The sequence below is a fragment of the Nestor notabilis genome, unplaced genomic scaffold, assembly GCF_000696875.1.
Source record: "Nestor notabilis isolate BGI_N333 unplaced genomic scaffold, ASM69687v1 scaffold10924, whole genome shotgun sequence".
NCBI lineage: Eukaryota > Metazoa > Chordata > Aves > Psittaciformes > Psittacidae > Nestor > Nestor notabilis.
The window spans coordinates 5,905-16,225 of NW_009926874.1; the positions used below are offsets into that span (position 1 = coordinate 5,905).

The window sequence follows — 10,321 nt, forward strand, 5'->3', positions numbered from 1 at the left end:
TGCTGCCTCTTGCCTCTTCCCCCTGATGGCAGAACTGCTGCATTGTGAAATATTCCCGACTTGCCAGGGGCTGAGCAATGTTTCCAGGTGTCGATGTGCATCACTTTACATCTGAGTCTGGAGATGGGGTAGAGGAAGGGTCTGTCCTGGCGTGGTAACTGCACAGGCTGCAGCATTCCAGCTCCTTTGGAAGGAAAATCCTGCACTTAGGCCTCTAGGTGTGCTAAATTCCTACTGCGTCTTCCCATGGCATTTGCCACCCTGGCAGCTAATTTTATCTGCTCTAGAACAGATGCTCCTTGGGCACGTTTTTGCAAGCTATGGCAGCCTGGAAAAGCCTCTATAGAGTCTGGTAGCTGCAAATGGGGTTTCCTTGTGTCTACTTGCTTCACTTCTCCATGAAAAAGAGCTGCCGCTGGCATTAGACTCCCTTCTCATTGCTGCTTTCTGTTTTTCAGCCTACAAGGAGAAAATGAAGGAGCTGTCTCTGCTCTCCCTCATCTGCTCCTGTTTCCACACCCAGCCCCATCCTAACACCATCTACCAGTATGGAGGTAAGTACATTGGTGTGATGTTCCTGAGGCAACGTGGGAGCTTATCGTGGAGGAACAATCCACGTCTCAGCCCAGGATCCTGCTGTTCAGTCTCCTTTCATAGTTCATTTTTATTAAGCTTACATGCATTTTCCCAGGAAGAAACTGCTTGCAGGGTCTTTCTGCTTCGTACTGGGGTGACACCCAAGGGGTTAACAGCACTAGGGCCTTCCTGTAATTATGCTGTGAATGTGGGGGGGGGATGAAGCTGATTGATAATTGGGAAACTTAGGGGATAGAACAAAATCACCCAGGTCAGGACATGGGAATCCCCTAATTCCTGTGTGAAGGGCTCAGTGCCCTCAGGTAAACACTCTCCTGAGTGTCACAGATCCACACAGTCCCTGTTTTTTCCCACCCGAAGATATGGAGGTGAAGCAGCTGGATAAGAGGGCATCAGGCCAGAGCTTCGAAGTGATCCTGAAGTCCCCTTCAGATCTATCTCCCGAGAGCCCGATCCTCTCCTCCCCCCCCAAGAAGAAGGACCTGTCCCTGGAGGAGCTGCAGAGGAGGCTGGAGGCTGCAGAGGAGAGGAGGAAGGTAACGAGATGTCCTGCAGCAACAGCAACTTTTCTGTGATGGGTCCTAATTGCACCAAACCCCAAACTGGCTTAGCAGGATTGATCTAAGATGGGTGGGAAGTGTTCTTACACTTATCACCATATTCCACTGTAAATTGTCAGGTGAGACATGGGAGTCATGGAGAGAGGTTCTGCAGCCTGATTGGGGCAGGGAACTGGAGTCCATCATCATCATCCTCCTGTTCTTAAAACCACACAGTATGGGGCCTCTCAGTCCTCACTTCTTCCTAAGATACATCTAAATCTCCCCTGTCTCAGGTTAAAGCCATTCCCTTTTGTCCCATTCTTACAAGCCCTTGTCCAAAGCCCCTCTCCAGGTTTCTTTTAACCCCTTTAGGCACTGGGAGCTGCCTTAAGGTCTCCCTGGAGCCCTCCCTTCTCCAGGCTGAACAACAAATGAGGTGACACTCAGAGAGGGGACCCTGTGCCCACCTGCACAGCACCTCGGTTTTGCATCTCCTGCCTACCCAGAGCACCAGGTCCCACGGGAATTGCCCCGTGGCAGGAAAAGGTGCCAAAGCATCTTCCAAGCAGGAGCGTTATGGGATGGAGGGGTGTGGCAGAGTAGGTTTGAGCAGAGGAGGTGGTCAGGGAGCCCGTCTGGGGAGTCAGAGGCTGGAAGAGCCTCTGGGGTTGCATTATGGCTCTGCCAACGCCTTGCCCCGGCAGACCCAGGAGGCTCAGGTGCTGAAGCAGCTGGCGGAGAAGCGGGAACACGAGCGGGAGGTGCTGCACAAGGCGCTGGAGGAGAACAACAACTTCAGCCGCCTGGCCGAGGAGAAGCTCAACTACAAGATGGAGCTGAGCAGGGAGATCCGTGAAGCACATCTCGCCGCCTTGAGGGAGCGGCTCCGCGAGAAGGCGAGTGCGGCGCCCTGGGAGAGGGCGGGGGGGGATTCCCAAGGGGTGGAATTTGGGGTCTGGGCCCTGCGGGGCTGTCCCAGCGTGACGGGCACAGGGGAGCAGGCGTTTTGCTGCTGTGGAGCAGCTCCACTCTGGAGCAGCACAAATAATGGGGATGTGTCCTTCAAGGTCAATGGAGAAAATACCATCTTGCAAGCACAAGCTCGAAGGCACAGGATCAGGCCCACGCCATGGCCGTGGGCTGTGTGGACAGAGGGCTTTGCAGAAGAGGGCACATGAACGTGTTCACTGGAGGTTCCCATAACCTCCAGGCTCCTGCAGGTGTGATGCTTTGCTCCTTGCAGGCATAACCCCCGGCCCTCGTGGTGTGTCAGATGGGAAGTTGGTCTCTTCTTTTGTCTGATGCAAACCCAGGGTGCAGGAGAGAAGGAGAACAGAGATCTCACAATCAGACAGTGTCATCCTGGTGTCGTCTCTCCCGTCTTTGCAGGAACTGCACGCAGCTGAGGTCCGCAGGAACAAGGAACAGCGGGAGGAGATCTCTGGATAAAGGGCTTTTCTACACATCTAGCACCTGATTCCTGATTAACAAACCAACCAATCGACCAACCAACACATTTGATTTTGTTTGTCTAGATGCGACCTTCGATTCTCCATCCTTCCCCCACCCCTCCCCTGGTGTTCGTCCCCCAGCTACACGCTTCTCTCTCTCTGCATCCTTAATGTCAGTACTTGTGAGGATTCACAGATCATAGGGACCTCTAAGCAGAATAGCAACTAGTTCACATGAAATAGAGAATCAATCGATCGATCAGTCAATCAAACAGCTTCTTTGGAGGGTTTTGTCCTTTTTTAAAAAACAAATATTTCTTAAACTGATGTAAAAAGAATAATGAATAAGATATTAATAAATTCAACCAGCAGTGTCACAGAGATCCGGATTTCTTACCCGGGGCTTTTACTCCTCTTGGTGTTTGCTCTGAGCCAAATATCAGTTTCAGACTAAGTGGTAATTTCTGTGTGTGAGGTGGAATAGGGAAGAGCCCCGTGTTTCCAGTGGTAGGAGAGAGGAATGAGAGGGATGGATGGTGCAGGAGCCGTGGTGTGCAGAAACCCCCAGCTCCTGGCTGCATCTGGAGCCAGCCCAGGCAGGCAGTGACCCAACATCCTCATCTTTGGGTGGTTCTTTGATAACACGTGAGGAAGGAGGTGAGTGTCTCTGCCCAGAGCTCAGTGCAGGGGCATGGCAAGTGCCCCAACACTGGTTGGCAGCAGAAGGAGCCAGTGGACTGAGCCACCCTCTCCCCACAGAGCAGGGACTGAGAAGTCTTGGCCAGGCAGCCTGGGAGACCCACAGATGACAATTGCATCCTCAAATCCATGGAAGCCCTGGGAGAGGGTGCTCGGTTTGCAGGTCTCCAGCGCTCCCACAACATGAGATTTCAGTCCAGTAGGAAAGCAAATCAAATAGAGGCAGTGCATGGTTGTGAAATAGCCTTTTAGTGAACAGAATCATCCTCCTTCCCTCTTCCCAAAGACACGTAGGACTCTTCAGTGCCATTAGGAGGCAGGACACGGCAGCTGCCCAGTACCTCCAGACCTGGATGAGATGGAGCTAAGGGGGACCAATTCCTCAGTAAGGGTGAAGAGATGCCCCCCACCACTCGTTCCTTGTCTAACTTTAGCTTTTCCAGACATATTTATAAGACAAAACTGCCTCCTGATGGAGGTAGGGATGAGCAGAGAACATGCAAGCACGGCAGTGATGTCTGATTTAGTAGGTGACTGCCAAAGCCCGTGGACTTCCTCATCTTCTAGTGTCACAGCTTACGGAGGTAGCCAAGGCCCCAGCACCCACCACGCACTGCAAGGGACTCTGTGCCGAGACCCACAGACCTGCTCACCCTGTCCCAGCTCCTGCCTGGAGAAACCAAATGGAGATGTTGCATCTGGAAAGCAGGGAACGGCCACCTTCCACAAGGACGTGGTGCCGGGGATGCAGCCCTGAGGGAGCATGGCCCTGCAGCAGCTTTTGCAGAGGATTCAGTGGAAGCTGCTTTCCTGTGAGGCAGAAGGTAAAAGAGTTCCCACTCTGACCAGTGCTCTTGGTTACTGGCTTGTTTGTTTTTAAGGGACCGGGGCAGCGGTTGGGTGCCTCTGTCCTGGCTGCCCTCGCAGACCCCACAATGCACCAAAGGCACCGAGCTGTGTAGTTATTAACGACTGGTGTCCTGTGCTGCGCCTCCAAAGAGCCGGTCTGGGCACGGGATGCAGGATCCTTGGGGAATGGTTTAAGCAAACGAGGGGTGCAGACCTGGGCACGGCCCAGCCCCGGGCTCCATGGGACTGTGCTGTGCTGGAAGCCATGAGGAGCTAGAGCAGGGTTTGCCCAGGGAATACCGATCCCGTTGCCCCTCTAAGAAAGGAATTATTGCTGATTCTGGTCAGAAGCTGAAGTTTTCTGTCTACCCCATGCTTTAATTAGGTAAAGAATCGATTTCAGCCTGGGCTGAGCATCAGGCGGTCGCAGAAACCCCACGGAAAGCCAAAGAGAACAAACCCCGGGGCTCTTTGCTAATCTCCCCAGGATTCCCAGCTGGATTCGGGAGGGATCCCTCAAATGGCCAGCGTGTGATGTTAGGGAATTCTGCTCCTAAAAGGAAGGGCTGCCTTATTCCCACACCTCTCTGCCTGGGCTGGGGAGGGGACAGGACTGTTAGAGAGCCCCAGTGCTGGCAGTGACTAAAAACAAATCATAGGATTGAGGGCAAAGAGGGCAAAGGGAAGGAAACTGAGGGTTGAATTTCTTAACAGTAGCTTAATGATCAGTTTATAGTAGCAGCTGTCTTAGATGAGCATCATTGTAGAGCGGCATCACCTCCAGCATCACCTCATCATGTAGTGGCAAGAAATTTTAAAAAGTTTAAAAAAAATACTACTAATAATTTAAAAGTAATTTAAACAACGATGTTTGTGTGTAAGAAATGGTTGAACCCGTCAAATGTCTGTGTCCCGCATTGGTGGGATCTGAGAAGGTACCTGCGAGATATTAACCCTGTCCTGCTCTCTGTGGTGCTGAGTGTTTGCTTGGTGTGTAATTCTGACCTGAGGCTTGTTGTAAATACTGTTTTTAGTACTATGATTATGATGATTATTATGATTATTATTATCAGAAATGTTGTACTCAAGAGCAGGGGTTTAAGACGAGAGAAACGACCGTTTCCACTCTCTCCTGGGGGCTCAGATGGAGTCGGATGAGGGCCGGGTGATGGCACGGGCAATGCTGGACCATGGAGCCGGGAGCTGGAGGCAGCTGAGTCCTGCGGGCAGGGCGGTGGGAGCAGGGACAGGCTGCTCCTCAGGAAGGGCTGAGCGGTGGAATAGAGGTGATGCTTCAATTCTAGTACATATAATTTAGTGTAAACCCAAAGCTCCTGGTGAGAGGGGTCCCGGCTGTGCCCAGGGGAAGCAGGAGGAGCCCTGATGTTTGGTGTGAGCTGGAGGAGAAGTGGTTGGTGGTGGGTTGTGCTGGTTAGAGCCATCCTCCCCATACAGCCATGGAGTCTCTGGGCTCGGATCCTGCCTGGATCTCCCACCTCGGCCCTTTGCGCTTCCCCTCCCTCTCCGGAGGCAAGCCAGGACCTCAGGCAGGGACTGATTCTTGCAATAGCTTTGCCTGGCAAAAAATGATCCCATGGGAAACGCACAGGAGAGTGGCCTGGCACACGGGGGGAGCGCTGGGAATCTCATTTCTCTCCCCTCCGTGGGGTCAGTGCTGTGAGGGACAGTGGATGCGGCTGGAAAACGTGTTCCTGCAGGGTCGGAGGAGCAGGGATGTGCAGGGAGAGTTTTGCACCGGTAACGCCGGGTACCTGCTGCCGAGACGCGTTGTGTCAAGGAACCCACCTCATCCATGGGAGTGGCAGAGCGATGTTTGCCCGGTGCAGATGTGTATGACAGGGATTTAGGGAGCTTGGCGTTTGTCCAGTGCCACTGGACGCTATCAGGGAAATGTGTGATTGCTTTGGCTGCACCAGTGCCCGCACTGCGGATGCAGCGCTGTGCCTGCCTGGCAGCACGTGGCACAGGCCGGGATCACGGTTGTTTCATGCCTTTCCATATCCCAGGGTTGCTAATGGTTGTGTGCAGCAGCATAGTTCACGCCTCAGTTGAGATTAATCAAGTATCCTCATTAACATCCTTACTGCCCCAGCCTCCCTCATTCCTGGCCTGTTCCCACGTACCGCAGCCATGGACACGGCATGAACCCCTCAGTTCCCAGGACCACCTTCCTTATGGTAGGGCTTAAAGTTCTTCATTGATTCCCACAGATGTTTATAAATCAAGCTTTGTAACTTAGCAGCCCCATTTCTGCAGCAGCACATGGACACGAGACTTTGTGCCTGGTAGGGAGAGCATCCTCAAGGCGGGCGGCAGCAGCCCTGCCTGGACCACGAACGTGAGGGAGCAAAGAGATGGTGACAGCTTGTTCTGTGAATCCATGCACCTTTCAGAGAGCACTCCTGGAGAAGGGCCTCTGATTTGTGGAGGACACAGGAGCTGAAGCTAAATGAGCTCCCAGCTGAGCAAAGAGCTCAGCTCTGTCTGTAAATGGGTGCTTTCAAGGATGCTGCCCCCTCAGACTGCTTCTGGGCTGAGCCTGTTCCTTGTCTTCTCACTGCGGAGTCATTGCAGCCCCTCGCTGTACCCCAGGCGCGGGGTTACCTTTGTGCTGGCCTCCCAGGGACGGCGGCACGTCCCGCGCCGGGGGGCGGTTGCTGGGGCTGCTCCCTTTCCACTGTAACCTTCAGCTTTTGCTCAGCCTGGCGTGATCCGGCCCTGGCTCTGCAGAGCCCGTCTCCTGGCGTTCCTTGTGTTCCCTCTCTCCCTCCCTCCCTCCGTCGCCGTGGCTGCGCACACAGGCACAGAGTGGACACGAGACATGCACATACACCCTTAACACCACTTGAAATGAGTCAGGGAATGGCTGTTTACGGTGCTAGAGACTTCTTACTATCCATGCTAGGGATGAGATGACATCGTAAGACCAATAAACTCCACCTTTGTAGTCAGGGGTCTTTAAGTAAAGCAGAAGAGGGGCACTGGCCAGTGGTTGGGTGCTCCGGGGTCCCCAGGGAAGCAGTGGGACCCCCTGTGGCATCCCGGCACCCCCGGGCCTCAGTTTCCCCACCCCATGACAAGGGGACGCTGATGCTGGACCAGGGAAGAGCCAACGCATCCAAAGTGCTCTGAGAATGGAAAGTCCCAAAGGACCGAGTCGTGGTTCACAACCCCGGGAGGAACAAACCGGCCCATGGCCACAGGCAGAGGTTTGGGAGGCTGAGCTGTAACCCCAGGGCTCAGCACCCCGGGCAGGATTCACACCTTTGCTCGTGGCGGGTGGGAGCTGGCGCGGTGTCGTGGAAGGGCTTTCCATCACCAACAGAGCCTTGTCCGGTTCCCCTCGGTCTACCACGTGCATTTCATTGTCAACTTGAGGTTGTTGTTGTGCAAAAGAAGTGATTATGAAACAAACAAACAAAAAAAGAAATAAACTTGGTATGAAACCACGTGTCCATCTCTCTCCATCGCTTGGTTTAGTTCCGAGGCTTCTCTTTGTATTGTGAGAATACCAATAAACTGCATTAAATGGAAAATTGACCTAAAGATTGGACAAAACAGACTCTGAGCACCTCTATGCGAAATGAGTACTTTGCACCCAGCATAAAGACACAGAGACACAGTTCATCAGAGGAAAAACATAATGAAATGCCTGAAGGAGGGTGCTGCTGATATCCCTTGTGGAAAGGGGAGGGGATGCAAAGCCTGTACAGGGCAAGACTGAAAAGATAAAAGGCAATTGCAGATACAACAAACCCAGTTCTGGAGAACGTGAGCTTCTGTTTTAAGAGCAGCTTTTGCTTCAGGAGCTTTTCCCAAGAAACAAATTCCAGCACAAACAGGAATTCTGTTTTTGCAGCATCACCTTCCCAACTTCAGAGATAAAATCCTAACGGCAAACGCAGCATTGCTCACTTCTCCTCTGAGGTTTGCTGTGCACACTGACCCGGGCTCTTAAAACTGGATTTGGTGAAGCAAAACCTCTGCATTTGGCTTAAGAAAATAGGCACAGTCCTTGGTGCCGTGAAATTCAAGGTATATTAGACAGAGCATGGTCACTCTTTAACCAGTTAATTCAAGTCAGGTCCTTCATCCTCTTCAGGCTGAAGGGGAAAAGGCAGAGGAATGGGATCTGTTGGGAAGAGGGGGACGGGTGTTGCAGTGATGCTCCCACCACCCTCAGCCTCTGCCCACATGTGCAGCCCTGTGGGGCACAGCACCCGCAGGCAGCGCTGAGACGCGATGCTGAAGCCTTGGAGCAGACTGTAGCACCCACCAAAATGCTTCCTCAGACATCAAAACCAGGCCAAGAAAGCGACCTCAGGAACTCTTAGAAGGATCCCTACAAAGCACCAGATCCCTACAAAGCACCAGATCCCTACAAAGCATCATTTCCCCCTGTCTCAGTGAGGGGAAGGTAAATGCAAAAGCACATCTGGGCAGGCAAAAACGAACAGAGAGTTTTGCAGAGTAATTTACTGAAGGTTTACACAGTAACTGCTGTGCTGAGGCCGTTCTCCCCCAGCAACCTGCCCGGCACTGAGGCTGTGAGTGAGTCCCTCAGCTGATAAAGGAGCTGCGAGCACATAATGTGCCAGGAGGTGAATTCCTCCCACTGCGGGTGCTGCCGAGGAGCCCGGCGAGGTTCCTGGGGTCTGACAGCGAAAACAAGGGTTTGCTTTGCAAGAGGCCACGGGCTGCTGGGGAAACCAGAGCAGGGCAGCATCGCTGTGGGTTTGCTGCCTTCTTACCATCTCTGTAATCCCTGTGCCATCAGGCTCTGGTTACAGTGGCAGAGGGGCCTTTTATCTGCCCCATCTGGCCCTATGTAGGTCATGAGGAGGTCCTTAGGGAGCCGATGTTGGCAGAAACACAGCCAGGCTCCCACGGCAAAGAGCATCACCATTTCCAATGAATTAACAACGCTGGTTATCACTGGTTATCATGGAGAAGGAAAAGAAACACAGCTCCTTGTGAGGCATCGCTTTAACGAGTATTAGCTTGGGTAAACTGGAAAGCAGAAAGGAACACTAGGGGAATAGAGCTGGCAGACGGCTGGTTTGGATGGGGAGGGTGGAAAAAGGAAAGGAAGAGCTTTGGGACAAACAAGCGTTAAATAAACCACCACAAATCTATCAGGTTCATTAGAAATTGCTATTAAAAATGCCACCGAGCAGATCACACGGAACTGAACACAAGGCAGAAAAAGCCACTTGCCAAGGAGGTGTGAAAAGCTGCCAGAACTAAAACACATCGTGAGTGTTTCAAAGAGGGATTCGCAACTTTTCGGGTCCCTGGTCTGGCTCTTCCTTTCTCAGAACGTGTTAACCACCCACTTGCAGAAGTGAGATGTGGCAAGATCGTGTAAGAAGTCCCCCCCGAAAAATCACTGCAGCCTTTCAAAGCCTGGACCCCGTGGGTACAGCTCGTAGAGCAGAAATGACACCAAAACCCATGAGAGCTCCAGGCAGGCGGGGGGAACCCAGAGAGCAGAGGCACAGCATGGTATGAAGTGCTGATATGCAGCACGTCTTGGGTGCAGCAGCTCAGGGACGGCTCCTGGGCTCTGTGGTGGGCAGGAAAATCACTGATCTGGGCTCCAACAGCAGCACTGGGGCATCGTACAGCGCCCGGGTACCATGCGGAGCCCCCTCCTTCACGGACAACAGCTCTTCTCGATCCCTTAAAGGCCTTCGCACATGACACACGGCCACAAAGCAGAAGGACAGCTCAGGTAGGAGGGAGGTGTCCCCCCAGGTGCGAAACACACTCTTTATCTCCTCGTCTGTAATTCACTGCTGGTATGGACAGCAAAAGAGTCCTCAGAGAACATCTTTAGCTCTTTCAGGTTTTATTAGGCCTCTTCAACCAAGTGAAAGCAGCGCTGCATCCCGGGCTGTGAACAGAGGGAATCCGGATGCCTGCAGCCCTCCCTTCGGCGATGGAGAGGATGGAAGGTCACCTCGACGCCTCCCCGGGGTCCTGGCAGGCTCCAGCCCGGCTGTTTGGTGCCGTGTGTGCCCCCACCGCTGAGCACAACCCCTGGGGCACCCCAAGGCGCCATGGGGACGGGTACACACCGTGCCCCATCCGCAAAGGCAGGACCCAAAGCTGGTCCTTGTCTCAACGCCACGCACAGGCACAGCCCTGCACCCCCAAACC

General features: G+C 53.2%; 1 protein-coding gene across 1 annotated transcript; it reads left to right on the forward strand.

The window, feature by feature from the left end:
• Nucleotides 1–458: 458 nt before the first annotated feature.
• On the forward strand, nucleotides 459–2,925 carry STMN3 (stathmin-like 3). Its single transcript, XM_010013789.1, has 4 exons — nucleotides 459–554; nucleotides 958–1,133; nucleotides 1,844–2,035; nucleotides 2,529–2,925. The coding sequence occupies exons 1-4, from the start codon at nucleotides 473–475 to the stop codon at nucleotides 2,586–2,588; spliced, it is 510 nt and encodes a 169-aa protein (XP_010012091.1). The 5' UTR covers nucleotides 459–472; the 3' UTR covers nucleotides 2,589–2,925.
• The last annotated feature ends 7,396 nt before the right edge of the window (nucleotides 2,926–10,321 follow it).